The sequence below is a fragment of the Hippoglossus hippoglossus genome, chromosome 11 (genome assembly GCF_009819705.1).
Source record: "Hippoglossus hippoglossus isolate fHipHip1 chromosome 11, fHipHip1.pri, whole genome shotgun sequence".
In the NCBI taxonomy this organism is placed as follows: domain Eukaryota; kingdom Metazoa; phylum Chordata; class Actinopteri; order Pleuronectiformes; family Pleuronectidae; genus Hippoglossus; species Hippoglossus hippoglossus.
The window spans coordinates 13,916,135-13,940,330 of NC_047161.1; the positions used below are offsets into that span (position 1 = coordinate 13,916,135).

The 24,196-nt window shown below is 44.9% G+C and overlaps 1 protein-coding gene across 14 annotated transcripts in view; it reads left to right on the forward strand.

The window, feature by feature from the left end:
• adgrb2 (adhesion G protein-coupled receptor B2) overlaps positions 1–21,045 on the forward strand; it is a 217,196-nt gene extending 196,151 nt beyond the window's left edge. For 8 of the 14 annotated variants that reach the window (XM_034599687.1, XM_034599689.1, XM_034599691.1 and 5 more), the window contains 5 exons: positions 1,343–1,515; positions 1,700–2,404; positions 4,901–4,936; positions 7,404–7,517; positions 20,621–21,045. In XM_034599687.1, coding sequence (XP_034455578.1) covers positions 1,343–1,515; positions 1,700–2,404; positions 4,901–4,936; positions 7,404–7,517; positions 20,621–20,797 — 1,205 coding nt within the window. In that variant the 3' untranslated portion in view covers positions 20,798–21,045. Of the gene's footprint in view, positions 1–1,342; positions 1,516–1,699; positions 2,405–4,900; positions 4,937–7,403; positions 7,518–10,063; positions 10,608–15,089; positions 15,142–20,620 lie in introns of those variants that run through there. The other 6 variants (XM_034599694.1, XM_034599688.1, XM_034599693.1 and 3 more) reach the window with 6 other exon arrangements.
• The last annotated feature ends 3,151 nt before the right edge of the window (positions 21,046–24,196 follow it).

Genomic DNA, 24,196 nt, shown 5'->3' on the forward strand with positions numbered 1-24,196 from the left:
AGCAAACATGAACACTATACATACAGCTGTATGTCCAAGTAGCATATTCAGCTGTGGACAGTTGGAATGCAGGTTTAATCACGTTCTACACGTTAGTGTTGGATAAACTTTGCAGAAAATAAACAAAATGTTTAGAGATTAAATCCAATATTATAAAAATAAACACCACTGGGCTATTCTCAACATGTAAAAGCTTTTAAAATAAATGTTTTTGCCTTGCAGTTACACTCCTCGCCAGCACCCATACTTCCATCGCCCTTGGAAGAGTTCAGTGCTAAGTACAGGGCTGAACACTCCCAAATCTGTCCTGAATGTGTCCTGAGATCCGATCACTCAGACCAAATTTAGAGGTGTGGCCACATTCATTTAGTTGGTTGAAGATCCAATCACAAGTGGTCAGAGGAGACACATTCCTGACACGCTTTAAAACCAAGTGTGAACACAAATACTCACACGGATCTCTCAGGACGGATGTCAACACCAGGTCTGAACAGGGCCTACATGAGAATGGTCTGTGTTACATGCTTAGTCTAGAATTTGAATTTGGGTCCAGAAAGAGCATGATGTCTGGCATGAACCTCTAGATGGTTTGATCGTGTGATTGTGATAGTATATATTAGCTTTGTGTCTCATCAGCATGTCATACTCTAGGTTATTTGGAGTAGCTTTTCTAGAAATGTAGTGTATCTGTTTTTTCCCGAGCAACATGCATGAAAGCTAACCCAAAGCCACTGTAAGTAGTTTAATGTTCAGTTTCAATTTTTTTGTATGGTTTTTACAAAACAAATACGCAGACATACATGTGCACTTAAGCACATAAACACAGACAGACTGCCACTGATATGGGAGTAATAAGTCGGTGCATGCGCGAGATACGGGACAGGACTCGGCAGCGAGGGAATTTGGCTCCATTTCATTTGAGGCACACGGCAGTTTGCACCGTGGCTCCTTTCTTCCAAGCTAATAAAAAAATCCTGGCTCACCGGCAAATCTCGAGATGGAGCATCGACCTCAGGTCACAGTGTCAGAGACAAAACTCATATTAGTTACAGTGAAGCGTAAAAGCCCGAAATGAGAATTGAAACTTTCATTTGGACGATGCGATCTGTCTCAAAGCTGCATCTACAAACTTCAACATCAGGACCTCATTTATGTCTTTTATCTGTGTTTTGCCTACACCTCTTTGTCAACCCTGCTCTGTTTGGTGTAAATAATATCAATTCTCCTCCGTTCCTATTTTCCAATCCAATCCCCCCCCCCCCCCCTTCTTTTCCCCCACTCATAAACCTTTCTCCCCTGCTCCTTTTTCACCAACTCTCCATTTCCCCAACTTCTCCCCCAGTCATTTTCAAGGAGGTCAACACCTGTAACCCAGCCACCATCACCGGGACCCTTTCCCGCATCTCTCTGGATGACGAGGAGGATCCTAAGCTGGCAGCCCATCAGGAGTGCGGAGTCGGAGTCAACTTCAGCTCCCTCCCTGGGAACATTCCCCCTCCCAACCTGATTGTACAGGTACGGGACTGAAGAAGTTTACGCTCATTGATAATTGGGATGATCACTGTCGGGCCCTGCTCACGTTGTCTGTCCCAAACAAAAAAGAAGCAAAAATGTCGATAACATCAGATCTTATCTTCACTGTCAGGCTGTTCAATGTGCAGTTGATAAGCAGTTGATTTCTCGTTTTTTTTCCCCACAGGTTCCACCACTAGGCGGCCTCAACGAGCTGAGTGATACGCCCCTGAAGAAGGAGGTGAACGTGGACCAGCAGAGACAGCAGGGGCAGCAGCGCAGCGGTGCTCAAATCTACCTGTGCACTGAGAGCGGCCTGGGCTGGGCGCGCCCACCGGCTTCCTCCAACAACTCCCAGGATGGAAGTGGGAGTGGAGGAAGTGCAGGAGGAGGAAGCGGCGGAGGAGGGGAGGGAGACTACATGGTCTTGCCTCGTAGGACGGTCAGTCTCAAGCCCCCAGCGCCCTCCTCCCAAGGAGGCCTGGGCCTGGGGGGCGAGGATAAGCCTCTCAACATCGCGGTGGACGACCCTCCCTTCCCCCCGCCTCCCTCTCCCCTGACCCTCCACCCGGCTGAGAGCGAGGCCTACCCGGCAGATTTTGTCCCGTCCAGTGTGGGCGACATGAACATCACCATGAACCTCAATCGCTCCTATGGGACGATCAAAACCATGCCCCACGGGCACGCCCACATGATGGCCCCGGGTGGTCTTGTACACTCCCACGGAGGACACATGCACTCCCACGGCCATTCACTCCAGCTGAAGCCGGGCCAGAGGCCGTCAGTCAGACAGATTCTGACGGGGGGAACAACGGTGGAGAGAACCAGGACCCTGCCACGTAACCTGGGCAGCACCAACGCCAACACCAGCCTCTCAGCAGGATCCCTGGAGGTGGGTGAGAGATTGAGGGATGAGGGAAGAAAAGGTTCCCAGTAGTGGTGGAGCTTCTCCTCTAATGTCCACCTTTCACCCGAGATCATGGGTTAAAGTTGTGGATGTGGTAGTGGTGTAGTTATATAACGCAAACTAGTGGATTAAGAGAAAGAGAAGAGAAAGCGATCTAGTGGGAGGAGGTGCTCTTTGAAAAAGGTGCATTTATTTAACTTATTCTGTCTATGTGAGCACTTTAAACCCTTTTTGGTATTTTAAACAGAAAAATTCAAACGAACATGATTTGCATTCAGTGTCTCTTAGTTTAAGAAAGACTTTAAAACGAGCCGATTTGCATCCTGAACAAGTCCAACAATTCCATCCAATTAACATTTGTTTTTACCTCAGGAAAACACAACATTCTACTCTGGACACGGATCTGACTGTAAAAGGATGTGAAAAGAATTTGAATGTATTATATCCATAAAATTACAGATTTTAATTACATTTTAACAATGTGTCAAACAGGCTATGATGCAGAAGTCTCCTATCACAACTGTTATTATTTTCCACTGAGCAGTATTTCCTGCTGCTGACTGAGGCAGTGAGTGTCGAAAGGAGTTATTCTCATAATGACAGACAGCTTCTTCTCAGTGTGTGTGTGTGTGTGTGTGTGTGTGTGTGTGTGTGTGCGCGCGCCTGCTAGCGTGCGTGCGTGGCATGTGTGATACCCCCTCCTAACCATACAAGGTGGCATAGCAGATGGACTGAGACAGACAGGATCAGGGGAAATACTCCTGCTGAATGTCAGCCCACCTTAATGTTATAGCCCAGACACACACACACACACACACACACTCTGATGTACCTACACACAAAAAAGAAGCAAACAAAAACTTGGGCACACACAGATTGAATCTTCCCCCAATGGCATCTTGCTGACTCACAGGGTTGATTAAAGAGATGGAAACGACACTTTCAGTGAAAAGTGCAGATGCTTAATTCAGGGCTGAGGACGTTAAGGACGAGTCATTAGAACTCATAAAAAATCTGTGTCAGAAGAGCAACGAGTGCACTCATGAATACCAAAACAAAAAAAAGGGGATTCTGCGGAGGAACCTGTGGAATGCAATTCACTGCGTTAATTTCACCCTGTTTGAATAGGCTTGATTTGGAGATGGATATCAGAGCGTGCCTCTCAAGATTAAATCACAGCGGCGTTTTACTCCGCGACTCAAACATGGTGACGCATAATGGAGGGATCACGCAAATGTACTCCCGGTCTTCATCTCACTGTTGATTTTTAGTCACAGGCGTTCACGGGGCTAACGGGGCATATTATCCTATTATCCTACTGTAGAAACCAATAGAGTGAGTGTTGAAACATAAATGAGTATCTTCTTACAACAAGCTGTTGGTTATAGAGGTCAGATTATCATAAATTTCCCTAAATTTAATTCGTACATGCAACCCTAATGAGAAACTAGTGTGTACGTTGCTGGGTATCTCTTTTAGCAGCATCAACTCCCGGGATCAAGAGATTCCTGATGAATATTGTATGAGTGAGTTAATGACTGTCTTATGTGTGTTCCCACCAAAACATGCAATATACTGGCACATGTACAGTATATGCATGTTGCATGTCTACCATAACATAAAGAAAAACTCAATCAAGGAGATTCTGTAGGAAAGGTAAGGTTTCTCTGCAGGAGGGACGGTATATTTGCATTGTTCCGTGAGGAGGCGAATTCACAAAGGGAAGCGGACGCCTGAGAGAGAAACGCACTTCTCTATCTGTTTGCATTCCTCTTACCTTTTTAAAAGCCTGGCTGCCGTAGCATCAGATCAGCAAACTCTGCCCTTTTCAAAGAGCGAATGCAGCTTTTAACTAACTGTGGAGAGCAGCCCCTTCTCTCTGCCAAATGCAAATCTGCCAGACAGCGAGCGCCAGATAGGAAAGTCGGAGATGGAATGTAATGCAATGCAATGCAATGTCAGGGCCAGATGAGCTGGAAATGTCTGCAGCTGTTAAATTGGCGGCTCGTGTGCTACTCACCAAAGCCGCGGGGGCCACATAAGAAGAGAGAGAGGTGGGGTCCAAGCAAGATAAGAGGATGGAATCAGTTTCTCTTTTGATCAGAACAATCTCCAACACATTTTCGACAAATTTCTCAGACAGAAAACGGCGCAGGATGATTTACGCTCGGGTCGTAATGATTATATTTGAGACCATGTGAGCCGAGAAATTATTATTTCACTCTAATTCTGGGTTATTCCACTTCGCTAAACTTATTATGTTGCAAGAGACGGCAATAATTAGCTTTTTGCTATGGCAGTTGCGAGGATATATGTATCACGCTGGGCAGCCGGCGCACATTAGCGCTCCTCTTGTTACTGAACAACGGCTGCAAGAGAGATCCACAGAGAGACTGCAGATAGAGACGTCTGAAGTTCAGTAGTAGACGAGGGGTGGTCATTGATGCTGTCTTCTCTCCCCCTGCCCCCCTCCTCTTCCAGAGGAAAAGAGTTCGGTACTCTGAGCTGGACTTTGAGGTAAGACCCCTGACCTCACCCCCCCCCTCCTCCCCCACATGTCATCAGCCTGCCTCTGCTTTCTTGTGCTTCTGCCAGGATTTGAATAACACGTAGAGGAGCAAAAAGCACTGCTAAGCCCCCTCCCCCCTCCGCACCTGTGTCTCCCCTTTGCATTTAGAACGATGAACTGTTTGAGAACCACCTGACGTAGTATGCTGTTTCTCCAACGGTGCCCTTTAAAACTGACCCTGCCTATTATCTGTCCGACTTAATTACTGTCAATTAGCATCGTGGAAACAAAAAACATCACGCTGACATGTACGATTAAACCAAACGATGCTGTCGTGTCATTGTCAGGGGGTCCTGGTTGAAGAAACAGCAAAGTAGAGTGCTTTTTGTGTCTGTATGAGTACAAGTAGTTTAGTCCAAGGGTCGACACACGTCTGTGGCCGTAGTTGATTGGCTGGTTATATCTGTTGGAACGATTTGGGTCGGCAGCGTGTGAGTGTGTTTGTATTAGAATGACGCGGGTGCCCTGGGAATCTCCAGTCTCTGTTAAGTGTACCTGATAACCCTGAGTTACTAAATTTACTGCACCACTCTTTGCACTGATGCTTTTTCTTTTTGTGCAATTGTGACATTTCAACCATTGTAAAGACTGGACATTCACCTTCCACCATGCAGAGACTGTATGTACTGCGTATAGAGGGTATGAGTGGGCACAAGCTACTAACAGTGACTATGGCTGATCATTCTCCCTATCTGGCAAATTCACTGGAGAGTCATAAGTGGCTGCTGCATGAGCAAAGAGGTCTGCTCTCCTGGAAATCATCTCTCTTCTCTTCAATTGACTATTGACTTTTCAGAAAGAGGTTGACATTCATAAACCAGGGAAGGTTTCACTTCCATAATCTCATGGAATGTAATCACCGTGATTTAGTTTTTTCTCTTAAACTGAGTTTGCCCTCTTATACTTTCAGCAATTAACTGAAATGTTCTTTTAGCAGTTTTGAACTTAATTAAGAAAGTAGTCATGTCGGAAAATAATACTTATAAAACACTTAACACTTAAAGAGCTGCTCCACTGATTAAGTATTGCACTTGCAAGACATACAAAAAAGAGAGCGGTAAGAAGAGCTGCTTTCAGACATGCTTCAGACATTTTTCTGAAAATTTCTGGATGTGAGAACACTAATGTCCGAGTCATTTGCCCCCAAGATTTTGCGTAAATTTTCCCGGCAGCTGGAGGATTCACGGCGAGCATGTGGGTGTGCTGATGATGGAAATGAAAAGGACATAAACTAAAACAGTACAAATATCTCAGGTGGAAGAAGAGATGCCATCTACGTAGATTAAGATGCCGACAAAGATGTCAAATAGGAAAAAAAACAAGTTTCAAGAACTTTCAGTGATAATCGCCAAAGCAGTCAATGTGCTATGAAATCTACACGTCACGTCCTGCCTCCTGCATGCTCTACCCAGGCACCACCCCTCGCCTGAATGTACCGGACAATCATACTGGAAAGTTGGATTTCGGACATTTTCCCAGAGTTCATGTCTGAAAACAGCTTGTGTGTAAAATTGGTGGAGTGCCCCTTTTAACTGAACGGTCTTTCATTTGGAGGTAATTAAAACCAACTACCTGAAGTCATAGTTTAATCAGATGACATTTGGAAATGCTTCGGTATGACTCAATACAAGGACATGCCAAAGACAAGAAGGGAAACTAAATGCATCGCAGCCAAGGGAACTATGTTAGCTCAGCAGAGATAAGTGACCGCTCTGAAGATCCCGGGGGCCAGTGCTAAGCGCAGTCCTGCTCGGTAAGTGTGCGGTAGTGGGTGCTGGATTCTTGCCCCCTTCCCCCGTGTCAGCCGTGCAATCTGCTTCGACGATTAGCTTCTGTCGAGCAGCACCAGCACTGCCCATTAGCACAGAGAGACAACAGCAGTGACACTGACAAATGCAGTTCGCTGTCACAGACTCAAAGATCTGGACTGTAGCTGCCATCGAGCCGGACATATTCTGAACACAGGAAGGGCAGTTTTTGCCAAATGTAATTTCAAGCGGGGCCCGAGTTAAATTCCACTCCATCTGTTACACGTTTAATGAGTTAGACAAAAGCCTGAGCTAACAGGACCACCAGCTAGCAGGCACCGGTCTGCAACAATGGCATTTCTGTCAGTCATTTCCACCAAATTCTCACTCTAGGGACTCCTCTGCAGCGCTCCCAGTTGCCAAATTCCTAAAGACTGAGGAAATGGATGATGTATGAGCATGAGCCAGCAGTCGATCTGTCGGCATCCCTCTCTAACCCCCTCTTCGTGGCTGGCATCACTGCCGTCCCCTCAGCCTTTTACCCATCCCCCACCCTCCCCCCGCCTGCTCATACATTGGCCCGACCCTTCTTCCTTTTGCCATTTTTTCTTTTCTTTTGGTTTCAATTTGGTTCATTTTTGCTGTCCCTTCCTGTCTTCCCTTCCAGAAAGTGATGCACACTCGCAAAAGACATTCTGAGCTGTACCATGAGCTCAACCACTCGTCCAAGTTCCACACCATAGACAGGTATAGCAGGGACGCAGCCATGTCCACATTCAAGGTAAGACCATTGCCCAAGAGTGGGGTTGGGAACTCGCTGTACCCACGCACTTCCACTCCCCCCTCACACTCTGTCACTAAAACCCCTCCCCGTTGACACTGAACAATAGATTATTCTTCACTGAATGTGGCTGAATGTCATCAGCACTATAGTGACATTGCTTTCACTTTTAAATGCAGCTTTCAGGCCACTATAGTCATAAGAATTCTGAGCATAACTCCCAGTCATTTACAAACATGAGGTACTTTTGAAAGCGGTTGTATTCATTACGGTGTCTTTTTTTCAGCCACCCTGCGAAAATGTGGAAACGTTGCTCTAACAAGGGAGCTTGAATTTAATGTGAATACTGCATATATTTCCTTTGCCATTTGATTAATTCACTCGTGTACCTATTATCACATCCGAGGACAATTGAACAATTTAAACTCCTCGTAAATACAACTCTTAAGGCGCAGTCTATTTCTGCCTCCCCGCCGTATATCCAATTTTATGTCTCAGGGAAACTGGCCTGAACTAAATTTGAATTCTCACTTTGGTTACTTGATGAGCTGTTTGCTGATAATCAATCACAACCTGTTAATGGAATCCTAATTGTGCAATTTAAGAGCTGTGAAACAATTTCTCACCTCGGCATAATTGTCAGAATGCGCTGCTGAAAAAAACCCCACCTCGTCTATGCCCATAAATGTTTTGTGTTTGCCTTTCACACTTGTTAATATTCTGTTTCATGGAAATCATTGTTTATGTACTGTGCCTGTTTTATCATGTATGTGTGTGTATGTGTGGCGTCTGAGTGGATTGTTACAGGATGTGTGTGTGTGTGTGTGTGTGTGTGTGTGTGTGTGTGTGTGTGTGTGTGTGTGTGTGTGTGTGTGTGTGTGTCAGTGGGGTGCTTGGGTGGGCACCTGTGCTCATGAGACTCAGAAGCATATTTGAATCATTAATACGCCATTAGCAGCAGACGAAAGAGTCCCCGCTTGCTCTGCACTGACCTTCAGAGGACCAGTTTCATAAAAAATTCAAATGCACACGCACACGCTCGCACTCCCCTCGCCCGCAAAGGCTTCAGTGCGTGTAGCCACGATGAGTTAGTCCGCCTTGATAGGTGTGCTTTCCCCTGGCATCGGCGGCATGCTGGTTCACATCTAATTTACACTGCCAGTGCAGGAACAGAAGCCAGGATGACATCTCTCATATTCCCCGTGCCATGTAGCAACACACATATCGTACATACACACACACATGCACACAAACACGCTGTCATTTCCAAGTACCAGACTTGGTCTTTTCCTTTTACTCCGTATTTGCTCAACGTCTTGATCAAGATTTTCAAAAGGCATTGACCGACTCCCCGTTCATTAATGCCGAGCAAATATGCCACAGAGGGGGAAGAAAAATGGCAGGCTGCTAGCAACAGCATGAGCTCCATATTAGAAGTCAGCGGTTCTAAACAGTCGCGCCGCAGCGTGCTAATGTGCCTCGGAGGGAGCTCAGGTGCGCTTTGAGATTACGGCCCAACGTAAAAAAGAAATGAAAGGCCAGCCACAAATAATAGAGAGGCTGTGTTTGAACTAATTAAGAGAAATTGGAAGCCACGTTTCCTCTGGATTAGTGACGTCACTGGAAGTTATGAAACGAAAGGGCAGCAAATACACGGCCAACTCTTCCAAATCCCCCGTGTGGGAAGTGAGCAGGCAGTTCACTTAACTGTGAATAATTACATGGATAATGCTATCAGTGTCAGGCCTTTGACGGGAGCCAGAAAGAGTTCAGCTTGGCTGTTGTCAACATCTCACTTTGAGAGTCACCCCCAGACATGGACATGCTGACTATACAGTAATTATGGAGATGAGAAGGGTGTGTGTGTGGGGGTGTGCGTGTCTGTACACTTGCATATTAGATTGCCTAGTGCCTATGTATGTGGCTGCATATCTGTGTGTGTGTGTGTGTGTGTGTGTGGTTGCAGGCATGAGTGCGTATGTTCACTTGTCTGTTTTTGTTTGCGTTTGAAGTCCTTGTGCGTCTTTGAAGCACATAAACTGTGTTTAGGAGACAATTACTGCATGAGTAATGACATAATTGTTTCATAATAACTTTAATAACCTCCCTGCCATGCCATATGACAGACACTGACAGGGATTTTAACATATATTACACCAGTGCCACATTTTAATAGCAAACATAATTGCATTTCACCAGGATATCTTCTCATGGATGAATACCCAAAGTACTGTGGAAGCTGATATACACCCTCAACTTCATATGGCCAATTGACTGAGTCCCTTAAGGACAGGCGCTAGTGAGCATCTCACCTTTTAAATGATGGAGACGCTTGGCCTATTCCTGGCAATACTTCTATAAGGAAAAATCCCCCCCCCCCCCGCCATTACCTGCCCAATGATGAACCATCAATCTCTAAAACTCATTAACCTCGCTGACCTTTGCAGGCCTCTCCCTCCTTTAAAGGGCCTAAACAGTGTTTTAACCCACAACTAACCACCCTGTGACCTATTCTAACCACCGTGGCGGGTGTTCGTCCACCACAGGTCCCCCCTCCCCCTCCACCGAGGCACAACATCGAGCCATCGCTAGTACGCAGAGCGTCCCTCGTTTACAAAGAGAGTCAACGTAAGGCATGCTAAACCCCGCATAAAGACGGTGCAGTAGAGCCCCCTCTAACTCACTCTAAACAGGCCGATGAGTTGATGTGCTACATGTCACTGTATGTGTCCAGTACTTTGCCACTGTTTGTTCTGCAGCTCTGTTGGTCAATATCGCAGTAATGTACATTTGGAACACACATGGAACAGAAAGTTGGTTAAACGCCTCCTGCAAACACGGATTGTGCAATCCTAGCTTGGCAATTGTAACAGGCCACAGCTGACCTGTCAAGCTTCCACATGTTGAATGATACTCTGCATCTTCAATGACTTAAATGGCTAATTGTGTATTGTGTACTGAGCATTACAGTGGCAAGGATGACATCATTAATTTGTGGGTGCACATTAGGGTGCATAATTAAAAAGGCCACTAACGCAGTCACTGTGTGGTTTGTTTTCCTCTGTCTGGAAACATGGTCCGGGAGGCCATTCTCCTTTTCCTTATTGGATTGGATAAAGTTTACACTCAAGCCAACCCAACCAATGCTGCCTGAGATAGAATTACATTTACCAAACCACCACAAATACAAAATAACTGGTAACATCGAATAACAGTTCTTACTTCTCTCCCAATATAAAGTAATGCTAGGACTGAGACGAAGCAGCTTCAGTGTCAGTCTTCCTGCCCAGTATCTGTGGATGTAGGTGAAGTCAGTGCAAGACGATTTTCCGAAGATCCCCATTTTGAAACAAGTCAGCCAAAAACATCGAAGTCAGCCCAAGACGGCGATTTAAATCACATCACTATGCTAATGTTACCTTGCTACAGCTGAATTGATGGTTACCCACAAGATTTGAAACCTATTTCGTTTAGCTCTCTTTGAAATCAAGTAGGAAATGTAAATCTGCTGCTGAGTGCAAATGTGCTGTGCGAGAAATGAAAGCTTGACAGGTTTAGCAACAGTAACTCAGGGGGATGGGGCTTAGCCAATGGTTGGTTCAGAGTATGGTACTTTTAGCTTGTCTAGCGCCTGCTGTACATGCAATGCCAGACACACTTGCTATTTAAAGACTCTGTGTACAACTGCATTAACACAAACAGTGTCAAACTACACACTTAGTCCATGTAGCTGCTCATCTACTTCCTGTCAAGGCTGTTTCATAGTGAAGTGACTGTATTTCATGAGCCTTAATGGTAGGTGTGGTGGTGTAAAAGTTTGGTGCATCACAGCTTGTACCCCTTTCTTCTTCAGCATTCATGTAGTGGATGCTAGTTCCCCTCCCCCTCCATCAACTCCTTTACAAATTCAAATTGAAACATCCAATCTGGAATCACGGTAACCAGACAGATGGATTTGTAAGGTGGTTTGATGCATCTTCTTTGATTTAGCTTCCATTATGAAAAATCCCCGAGGGATTTTTGTCTAGCTGTTGTTGTTTACACGATCAGTGCGTCCGTTTCAGTGCCTGAGTTGGATCTTGCGACGTAAACACCCTAACCAAGTGATAAATGTGTTCATTAAGACAATGAGTCATCCAAACCAATTTATAATCACCTCATAAACCATGATATTCCGTCCATAAAAGAGCTCATTGGCACTGAAAAGGGCCAAAACACGATGCACTTTGTATGGTTGCTGATGAGAGACTTATGACTTATGGGCTCAGAAGAGACCTGATCCTTTTTTACGTCTGTGAAAAGGTAGGATCTCGGTGTTGGGAAGATGAGTGAATACCAGAAAATGTACCGCATATTTTTTTTTTTCTCACATCCAATCTTCTGTGTCAGTGCAGTGGGCTTAAAGTGGTCTTGAGCAGTGCATGTGCCATCACAGATAGAATCCACACACTTCATTCTCTTGATTTCATGCTTTCTGTGTCTTTCCTCTTTTCTCCATACCACCCCCTCACACACTTCTTAACCCTACGTTGCCCAGTAACCACACTACTAATCCCGACATCTACCGCACCACCGTAAGTTGCACAGTGATTACTCAAGGTGAGGCTGAATAAATGGAAACGAAGGGGAAAGACATGACCAGAAAGATGGGGGATGCAGACACTATATCTCAAGACTTCCCATTAACCTCAATGTTGAAAATCACCTTGTCTGCCTTTGCTATTAGGCAGCTGAAGCTAGCGGAGCGAGTCCTGTGTAAATGCACATGCTGCCCTGTAATTATTCAAAAACATACAGTATGCATGCCCTTTAAATTCTACTGTGTAAAAAGTCTAACTGGTGAACTATGGCTAAAAAAGGTCACTTGCGAGCTGTGACACAACTATAAATCTCTGCTGGTGTCAGATGCAACTTTGCATTTTGTTAAACAAGCTATAAGACTGCACTGTATGTACACAGTTGTTCTTCATTAACATGTCTAAAAACGACCAGACCTATTTATATAATTTGTTGACTTGTGTACTTACATTATCCAAAATGTTACCAACAAGGTAACGTTTGAATTAAACTGCTTTATCCATCTGTGCCATAACTTCTGGGGCAAATGGCGTACGACAAAGGAAAAACACTGCTAGGCAGTTAGCTAGTTGGCTGTTCCTTCTGCTGTTTGATTTGGTCACTCACGATTCTTCGTTACCGTTTGTTGCGTAACGTTAATACAACTTTTTTACATTACCTCATCTGTAAACATGATTTGCGCTTCACAACGACATCAAATGATGCCTTTTGTTATTATTTTAACTGAGAGACCCCTAGTGGCTGAAGTAACATATTGTACGATTAAAGAATATCAGTATTTCTGAATTAAGTATAACACATGTATTGTAGTACCCGACTAGATTGCAGGCTTCACATTAATGCTAATGCCAATACCTAAATCAAATGCTGCCCTGTTTTAAGTACAGTGCGTATTCTGGCAGGGGCCATATGGCCAGCAGAGGAACCGGAGTCCATTTTCATTGTGCCTCCCCTAATGGAGACATGGTACAGATGGAGTCAGTGGGGTTACTGAAAGACAGAGTGGATGCGGTGTGGATGCAGTGCAGTATGTTGCAGCATTAGTGTCTGCGCTCATATTTAGCTTTTTGGTCTTTGTCAATGTGGAACAAGCCTGTTGTTTTCTATCCTCTCCACAGGGTTCAGAAGGTCATAACACAAATTAGCATGCAGTGCCCAATGATGCAGTGTTGTGGCTCTCAGTGTGTGGGATGGACTCAGCGTGTGTGTGTGTGTGTGTGTATGTGCACTGCATAATGGCCTGGCTGATGCATTTTTTAGCTCTCAAATGGGATATATTTCCATCCCATCGCCTGCTCTCCTCTGCTGTGTTCTTGATGAAATGAAGTGTGCTCGGCTTCCCCCTGCAGATAGACAGTGAGGGGTTGTGACGAGCGCAGTGGGACGGAGACAAAGACAAAGGAAACAAGTGTGGTACTTTGTGTTGTGATTCAGCCCGTGCTGGATCAGAACGGGGGGGGATTTTCGATCATGAGCGATGTATTTGCAATTCAAACTAAATGGCTGGAGGTGTGTGTGTGAATCCTACGATGAAATCGATGGTCGATTCAGCAACGCATATGGGAATATGTTGTGGTACTTTCTCCATTAGCCCGCCCGATAAAGGAGAGGCGCAACCCGGGGTGCTCTCTTTATGCTTCCGCAGTCAACATTAGTGTCTGTTATTGACTCTCCAACAATGTTTTCGGGCCACTGAAGGGAAATTTAGCTAAGGTAATGTGTGTGTTTTGAGAGTTTCTCGTGTAAAATGGAGATGTATAATTTCAAATGACAAAGACCCAATTTTTGTTGATTCACTGAGGGCAATTTCCCTGCACTTACAAACCCCGTAGGTCTTGATAGTCAATTTGCCAGCATTAAGCTGAGGGGCTTCAATTACACATTCCAGCAATAAAGCAAGTCCTCCCCACTTCTACCTCTTCATATCTCATTCCCCCCTCCATTCATCCTCCCGGCTTGACATTTTCCCTCTCTCGCTGTCTCCCTCATCTTCCCATTTCTCCCTCTAAAGTCAGCCCCTCGGTGGCACGTTTGAGGCATTAATTGAATAATTAATTCCTCTCATTAGCTTGTTTTTAATTATTTCCTTGCCCCCATCCCTGTGCCAAGTATAAACTCATCAACTGTTTTCATCCTTCCACATAAATTGCCCATGAAAACCGAGCGCTGGCGGAGTGTAGCTTCTGCACACTGGCTCTATCAGTGGCTCCTAATGAGGGGACGGTTAGCCCAGGCGGAACAAGCCTAACACTGCCTTCATGCACCAAGAGGCACAATACTAATTTAGCTCATTTAGTGTCCTTGCGCCAATTAAAGGGAGGTGAAAGGGGCCAAATTCGCTCGCTGGAACTGTTTTCTCTATAGGAGCAGTGGCCTTGGACTGCGCCGCGCCGCACAGGCCCAGACAGCAGCGAACCAGGCCCGTGTGTCTGATTGCTCGTTTGTTTGCAATGTGTTGCACTAATGGAATTTATTTGCCCTACATTCTCCAGATTTGGCTCCTTTGAAGGGCCTTATTACTTGTGACACAGATTCCTTCCCGGCTAAGGGGTAAATGGTGCTAAAGACCGCTATGCCCACTTAGTCTATTTTTGTTCCCCGCTAATAAATGATCTCTGGTGCTGAATTGGAAATCTGAATTCTATCGTTATCTTGATGATACAACGAAAGAAGCAAACAAAACACGTAGAGACGTTGAAATACTCCGGTTCTGCTTCAATGACTCATAAGCCCACTGACAGCTGTACAACCACAGTCAAGTTCTGGTATCCACTCAGTCTCCTTCTGCATTTTTTGATGTTACATTCATGTCCTTCATGTATAAATGTGCTTTAAGTTTCTTTCATGTGGGCCTCACACTCGCTGTATGTCTTTCTTTTTGCCCCGCTGCTACATCTTACTGATTTCTGATTTTTATTTTTATTTTTTCTTGTTTTTTTGTTTACTGTCCTCTGTTGGCTGATCGGGCCTCGTGTTGCATGTTTGTTGTCTCAGTATGAATGTAGCCAGACACTGAGCAGAACCATGGGCATCCAAGTCAACAAAGGTAACGTTAACCCACTCACCCACAGCCACCCGTCCCCAAAACCCCCACCCCCCCCACCCCATCATTCACAGACAGCCAATCCAGACATTATTTCCATTCCATGTTCTAAATGTGGGGGGAGGGCGGGGGTCTGAGTGGCCTCATCCACCAACACTGTCGCAGAGGCATCTCAAAGGCTCTTAGATGTTTGTGTGTTATCTTTGTGCTAGTTCGTACTTCCCCACTGAATCGCTACAAACTGTTTTCCTCAATTTAGCTTTGTCAGTAGCTCGTAGCGTCTCCTCGCAGAATGCAGTGTAGCCTGTCTGTCACTTCTAAAGTTGGAGCGATTGGGGCGAAACACTTCCAACTGGCGACTGTCACCAGTTTTACTAGTGATGGACAGACGATGTATTGAGGGGGTCCTGTGGTGCTTGCAGCCGCGTCACCTTTATTTCCTCCTGCTGTGCCTGCGAAAGTATAATAGAGAGAACTTTATACTCCTATGATGCCCTTTGAAAATCCACAGAGCAGCACTTGTAGGTTTGCTAAAACGGTTGACATTGTCCAGGTATGATATCAGTGAATGAAATTGAAGTCTGCGGTTTCCTATCGTGACGAGTGGTGATGCACAAACTGGACTTTTAGAGGTGAATTATTTCATCGCGTTGGACACCGCGAAGGCTGATGATGCAGAAATATGAAGGCGCTCATTAGTGTCCGGGAACAGAAGGCTTGTCATATATTGCCGTGTAGTCAGGTGGGTGATAATGCTCATCCCGTCTCCCAACCCTGACAGGTTTGGCTTGTATACGCTCTGCAAGGCAGTCAAAACAATAGAAATAGGAACTAGGAGCGCAAAGAGAAAGGAATTATAAATGAATTAATTAGATTAGTATTTCTTGCCACATTTCCATCTGTTCCATATGGTCTATGTAGAAAGTGTAATCCCTTAATTAAAAGTGGTAATGCTGCAATCTAAAAACACAATATTACAAATAAAGGTCCTACATTGAAATTATCATTTGCAGTTAACACTTGTGTATGATATGCAGGAGTAAATGCAGATATATGGCCTTTTTCGGTGTTGCGTTACAATGGCATACTGTATATATTACTATAATATTATGACTAATTCGCTGACGTTTTTGTAGCGTTTTACTGTTGTGGCCGGCGTTTACTACTTTATACTACATGTACCGGCAGATTTTTTAATATATGACAATGCATTTTATTGTATGAACAGATCATAAAATAATGTGTAAATAGAAACTAAAGCTGTCAGTTTAATGAGAGTGGAGTAAATAGTTCTGAATACTCAACTGAAGTTCTTTAAAATGTGACTTTGTAGTGTAGTGAGATACATTCCTCCAATGATGCAGCTGTCATGAACATTAGATTATTATATCAAATTGATTCATTCCAGCCGGAATCATGAACCCATCAAGACTCCCTCAGGCTTTCTGCTAAGCCATAGAAATAGTTTTCATCTCAGAGAGCAGTAGAATTTGAAGTCTTACATTTCGACACCAAAAGGTTTGTCTTTGTGTCTGTCGTTACACACACATCAAGAAACACACACAAACACACACACACACACACAAAAAGACAAACACAAAGTCCCAGACTCTTTCATAAGCAGCTCTCCTACAAAACATGATGTGCAGTTTTGTCTGCTGATTTTTATGGACAGAAAAAGTCAAACAAGATGTTAGTGCGTCACTGTGTTGCAGAAACTTTTTTTTTTCAATGAACATAAAAAGTTCAAACTTGACAAACAGACCCCAAAAAAAGCTGTAGTTTGTACGGTCAATATTAGCGGAGTTGTTGGAGCCGCTATAGGGAATAAATCTGGGCCCAGTCGGGGATTCAAAAAGTACAAATGCCCCAACCCCCTCATGACACAGACGCACGCACACACACACACACACACACACACACACACACACACACACACACGCACACACACACACTGTATCGAGCTGTTGTATTTGTATTTTCTACTCTTCCGATTTTTCCCACTGGTGCTGCTGGGCTCACCACCCACAGAGAAGCAACACACCATGCGCATGAAAGAAGAAGAGAGACACACACAAAGAATGACAGATAACACTGCAGAGCTACAGCAGGATGTGAAAAAAAATCTTAGTCAGCCATGTCCACTTCAAATCCCAGCGTAAACCACCTAATGTGTTGTGTTAACACATGCAGAGTGCAGTGTAAAATCAATACTGCTGATGGTGTATATCCCATGTGCTAATAACCCCGATTAGATTACCCTCTTTCAACATTATTTGGAAAAACATGAGCTACAAAGCCTCTTGCTCTGCACAGCACATGCACTGTTGTGGCGTTTAGAATCCGCCCACACGCCGTTCCTTTCCTTTTTATCCCTTTAAATAGTAGTCGTAGTCGCTGTTAGTGACGCGTAGCATGTAGAAGCATCTCCATCACCCCCCGTCCCCCCTGTCCTCCTCGCCTCCTCCGATTTCAGTCTTCTCCTCAATCTCAAGCTCTCTCGCCGGTCAGGATGTTAAAAATACCTCCTGCTCCAGCGCGGCTCAGACGACGTGTGCGTGTGTGCGTCATGTATGAACATGCACTGTTTCTGTGCGAGTGTGTGCATGTTGTGTGAGTGTGTGCAGGTGTTATTCTCTCGTGAGAGTGTGGGGATGGATGAGAGAGATGGAGAGAGAGAGAGAGAGAGAGAGGGAGAAGGGGTAAAGTGTGAGCACGAAGCAACAACTGCCTCCTCACCTGCTGAAGGTGTGGGAACAATGCGATTGTCTCAGGGCAGAGTTGTCAGTGACTGTGACCCCCCTTCTCCTCCCTTTCTCATTCCTCACCCCTCTCTCTCTCTCTCTCTCTCTCATCAACCCCCCCCCAACCGCCCCCCACCCTCCTTGTCCTCTCCCCTCCCATTTCATCACCACAGAGGGAAAAGCGATGGAGCATTTCGTCTGCCGGAGGTGAAAAGAACTCGTCGAGTGTAAGTAGAGGGGGTTTCTGGCGGAGAGAGTGAGGGAAAGAGGGATGAGATGATGGGGTGGGGAGTGGGGAGTGGGGGGGGGGGGGGGGGGGGGGGGGGGGGGGGGGGGGGGGGGGGGGGGGGGCGGCTTTGGGGGTAAGGGCAGGAGCGGAGGCAGGCAGGCAGGAGATGGCGAAAAGGGAAACGGATAGACACGCGGTAGCAGCACAATCGCGTTAGCCTAGTCTCCCAGGGATAAAGTTGGGCTTAACTGCAGCATTACCCGCACTCCTGCATCACAAAATGTTCCTTCGCCAGCATTTAGCATGCAAATTGGCTCCCAGATTATGCCTTTTGTATTCATTTTACCAACTGTCAGGCTGTGACGCAGGGAGAATGATAATCAGGCAGATATTGCCCCCTAGTGCTCGGGCGAGGATCATCACGCTGCAAGGGGGGGGTGGGGTGCTGTGCTGCTGCAGATCAATGAGTTGTGTGTGTGTGTGTGTGTGTGTGTGTGTCTCAGATGAAGAGATAGACAGGGTTTGAGGGTGTGAATAGCTCAAAGTGAATTTCTTGCAAGTACTTAGAAGTGTTGGTGCAATGACAGGAGGGCGGGACTGTGGGGAAGAGAATGTGGAGGAAACAAAAAAAAAACGAAAGGAGCAAAGAAGGAGAGCGCTGAGTTGTTCTGAGATAGATTTGATGGGTACAGATGCAGGAACACTCGTCTCTAATGGATTACACACGTGTGCAAACAGGTCCTTCAACATCACAGAATTTTACTCTCAAGTACCCTTTCACCAGCCCTTATTTTAGGACAGGATGCTGCAAAGTGTTTAGAGGATGAATATTCAGGCTCCGCAGCTGCAGCTTGCTTTTTTTCACTTCTGTGGAAAACACCACGCGACATTCTCGTCTCTTTCATTTTTGGGGGGTTTTGGAATCATCTGGGCGAGCGCTCCCTCGTGTGTTTTTCCCCAGCTCATATCTGTACGATCCTAATCTCCGCGAGATAGCAAATCCGATTTGAATAATGTCCCCTTATCTGATGCATAATGCCACCTCTAATTCTGTTTTCAAGCTGCTACCCCCCCCCCCACCTTCTCGCAACATGTATTTAACACGCATGGTCACCACATCTGCGGACCACAAGCAGCAATCACAGACACCAGGCCTAGAGGGTGTCACGCTTTTTAACGGGTTCATTTGCAAAGTTAGAAAGATGAAGTGGTGTCTTGAACTGCAGGTGGGTATGGAGCTGCTTTTCAGAGTCGGGGGGGGGGGGGGGGGGGGTGGGGGGGGGGGGGGGGGGGGGGGGGGGGGGGGCCTTTGAAATTTGCAAAGGTTCGAGTGTGAGGCCAATTTAAATGTATCCATCTACTAATGTGTTTAGGGGTGAAAACTGCCCAAAGCAATTGAATTTATGGTTCTGTCTAAAAAGGAAAAATTCTAGTTTACACAAACAAGGGATTCATTTCATAGCGCAGGCGTTGATTTCTACCTGTTGTGAGGTCAGGCAGTTTAAAAACCTGAGTGTACTTTAAATGTTTGTAGCAATCCCTCATTGCACTGCATTGTGCGTAACTTCGGTGAGTAAAAATTAAAACCCTGGTTCCTTAGTTGTGTTTGGTTATAATGTCATTGGAAGGAAATTTATATAAGAATTTGCTGACTTAACCAAATCGTCATTTTGACACATATAAGATATATGATGTGTTTGTGAGTTTTACAGGTGCTAATGGGTGGATTTAGTTTTACCTTCAGATATCGCTAAGGGAAGCTGTCTCCCACTAGCAGAGCTCAGTGACTGAAGCCTTCCTTTTAATGGACATATAGTCAAGTGGTACTAATCTCCTCATGTATTCCACCAGAGAGTAAATAAAGCTGTGTTCAGACATGCACTAGACTACACGGATATCCTCCTGCAGTTATCCAAAAGGGAGAGCATGTGAGAACGCAAACGTCCGAGTCAGTTGACTTTACCTGCCAGTAAAACCTCCACAGAATGTCAGGGAGAGCCCCGTGCATGTGAGAATACAGCAGGAGACTGTCCGGAGAATTTAGTGGATGTGTTGACGCGACAGACGCAAAGAATACAAATATCTCTGCATGAAAAAGAAGGGCCGTACGCATAGAAGACGCTGAAGGAGATGTCAAATTGGGAAGATGACGACATTCCATAGCTTTTGGTGATGAGGGCCGACGCCAGGGTCGATGTGCTGTACACAAAAAGGTGTCATTTCTGCAGTGGGATTTACTTGTCATGTCCTGCCTCCTGTCTGCTCTACCCAGGCGCTATCCCTCACCTATACACACTTTTTCTGTTGTTGTGAACGTGTCGGATTCTGGACAATCTCGTGCTATGTTCTTCATTTGTGTCCAGATAATGTCCCTGTTGTCCGTAACGTTGCCACTGTTCAGATTAAACTGGAGAACTTTGACCGAGGCTTTGTCTGTTCCAGTTTCACTGTAGGCTCCTTCAGCTGCAGCAAACTTAACTGACCCTCACATGTCCTCCTTCTCCATCAGGACAAGTCAACCCCAGAGGACCAGAGCTCCTGGGACAGCTTCAAGACCATGACCCCCGAGCTGTCCATCGTGCCTGGGGAGCAGAAGGACCGGATGGAGCTGCACAATAAGAACTGGGACTCCTCTTCTGCCAACACACCCGACTCGTCCGAGGGGGACTTCCAGACTGAAGTGTGAAGACGCACAGATGTACACACACTTGAAAACACACGCTCTCGTTCCGAGATATGGTACCGATGCACACGGAGATACTGAACCTCTGAGATGCTATACATAAGTACATGATTTTTGGCAGAGACCTCACACACCCCCCCCCCACACACACACACACACACACACACACACACGCACACACACTGCTCCCCGTCTCCTGCAATGTGCTCTGTCGGATCCCAAAACTGTATTTGTTTACTTCTGCAGTGGACAGACATCAGAATCAGAATCAGAATTCTGGAAACATGGAAAGAAGACTGTTCTACACTATATTTTCGCAAAGACTATTGAAAAGAAAGAACAGGAGCTTGACACGTCTGTGGTCGAGGAAAACATTTTTAAACGGACTTCAGAAAAAAAAACAGTGAAAAACCTATTTCTGAGAAAAATTGTCTTGATTTTATTCTGGAGAAAAAAAGAAAGATCTCTGTCAATTGTTTGATGATTTGGGGGGTAAAAAAAACAAAACAAAGAAGAAGAATATTTCTGCACCGTTCTGTTCTTTTTATAGCGAGGGGAAGAAAATCCCACTGAGGTTTCTCACACTGGTAGCCCCCCTAGGCACCCTGCTTTCGTTTATTTCCTGTTCCCTTCTAATGGGTGAAGACAGCATTCAATCTCTCAGTCTTTCCCTGTTTTTTCTTTTTCTTTTCATATTTTTCGATGGATAGGGGATGGGGGGGGGGGGGGCAGGTTAACGCTGCTCATTGATTTGCCATCCTCTTTGCTTTTTTTCAGGTTCCAGTTCAACAATCCCATCCATGCATTCTTCTCACATCCTCTTCGTCAACATTGTACCCCCCCCCCCCCTCCTTATTTTGTGTATTTTCTAAATATGTCCTCCCCTATGGTTTGAAACTTTTAATGAAAAAAATAATACGATTGAAACAAATAACTACCAACTGAGTTGTGTTCTATGGTTCTTAACTGTTGAAGAAGAATTTATTTTCAGACTGTTTTTTAATTTTTTTTTTAATTCTTTTTCCTAATTTCCTGTGAGAATAAACCCATGTGGAACTTAAAAAAATGATTTAGGACACACGCAGCACAAAAATATGAGATTGCTTTCTGGGGTAATGTGCGCCGCATGTTATCCAGCCATGAGGGAAAAGAAGGATAGTGATCGTCATGCAGATTCTCGCATCTTCCTGCTTTTTTTTTCTCCCCCACTGCTCGCAGATAAAGGCCTTTAAAGATTGCAGCATCTGAATCCATTTCAGCCATCACCAATCACAGTGATGCCAGAAAAAGATGATATCTCAGTCACTTTCGGCGCGAATTGAATCTGTGCTGGCGCTGCGCGGCATCTCTCATCCCTCAAAAACGTATCGCTTACAGTGAAGTATTGATCCGTTTAGCGGCGAAACTCTTTTCTTCTTTCTATAAGATCGTAAAAACCAAGCACGACTTCCTTTGCTTTCGTCTCCCACCTCCTTCCCTTTGCTAATTCTCCTTTGCCCATTATCCCACCTAGCGTCGCACTACATGGGAAGCATGAAATCTTGATGTTAGCAGTGGAGCCTGTTGTATAATTCCTCGATCACATGGATCCCTCTCTGTGTGGTTGCATGTAGAGCTTGTGAGCACAGCAGCTGCAGAAAGGGAGAGCGAAATAGGACGACAGAGAGGTGACACACTGAGAAAACATAACTGGTGGTGATTCTTCTTTCTTGACATTCTACATCTTCGACTTCAGTCGCTACGAAAGGGCAACCCATTTCCTGCTGTTGCTACATTAGCACATAAAGCCCTCCACACACTGAGAGAGTCAGAGTGCAGGACGAATTCACATGATCAATCAAAATCAAATCAATTCATAGAAAAAAGTAAAATTCCTGAAGATGAACAAAGTGCTGTACAAATTTTAGGTAAAGGCAAAAAAGAATATGGTAAAGTGATAAATAGTAAAGGCACAGTCAATAGAAAAGACATGAATAACAACACGAATGTGCAAAAACGTAAAACAGAAAACAAAGTTAAATCAATGAATGATATAAATATTAAATACTAATATTAGATCAACTAAAACCCATTAGAAAAAAAAATGTTTACCAGGGGAGTGTCAACCTATGTATGCATTTTAAAACAAAGAAAAGAAATTTGAATTTGACTCTGTTTTTGCCCTGAAGCCTTATTGGGATCATGATAATGTTATGTAAGACAGAAGCTGCATACAAACAATTTTCATACAAACTTTGGACAGGAAGAGCTTGGAGATGGATTGGAAATTAGGTTGTTAGATTTGTCAAGGTTTGCCTTTTTAACAAGAGGTTGGACTATTCGTGTAAAACACGATGGGACAGTTAAATATGCAAGATATATATATTCATGATACGAAAATTGTCTCATCTGACAATGTCCCATACTTTCTTTAAAAAGAGGACATTGTTCTTTCATACAGTTGGGCCCAGAAGTCTTGAATGGACCAACACTTGAATGGGAAAGTGGTGATGGTACCACAATGGTACCTCTATTCCTTTTCTTTCTTTGTTCAAAGAGGCTCCCATTAATCCTAGAGTCTAAAGAAAGAGATGAGACAGTTTAAGTGGGATAAAAATAAGTGCAAGAGAACCTTGTATCCAAGGAAAAAAGATCCCAAAATATGTAGCGAAAAAGCTCGAGACAGGCAGAGATGCAGATTAAGTCGTGGGGGTGCTCAAAACAGTAATTATCCGGGGATGGTGATTTGTCCTGACATTTTCCAATGCAGACCTCGAACCATCTGTTTAAAGATCCCTAATGTGGTAGTAGTGTGGCGCAGCGCAGATGGCGAGACAAGAGTGCAGCCCTTCTAACCTTTCAAGCTAATCAGCTGATGGGCAAACCTACAGCTCACCTCCCCTCAGAGGAGGACGTTACTGTAGGTTCGGCCCCAAGATGCCGAGCTCGGGTCACATTCACCCGACCTTCTGCGAGGCTCAGGTTCTCAGATCGACCGTACAGTGTGTCCACAGAGGTCTGTCAGCTACGTGGCCCCAGTCAAAGAAATTACGAGATTCTAAGGAAAGAAGGAAGGAAGGAAGGAAGGAAGTGTGGATTAAGTGCAGTATTCTTTTTTGTTGCATCAAGGGAAATTTTCCATATATTCCTCTGTCCTCATTGTGTGTCTTCAAGCTCAATGAGAACTGGATATTTACCTTTCATCTCCCACAACGGTAAGTGTGATGCTGTTCGACTGATGGAGACAGAAATTCTTGATTGTTCAAGTGTGCCACTACAACCAAGGACCACCTGGCAACTTGTGTTCTATGGGAAACGGTGGTGGGATTAACATGTTGGTCCGAGTGTGTCAATCTTGTTTTTGTTTTTATTATAGAGGCCAAACTCAGAAATGAATATGAAACACTGAAGTCAATTTGCAAG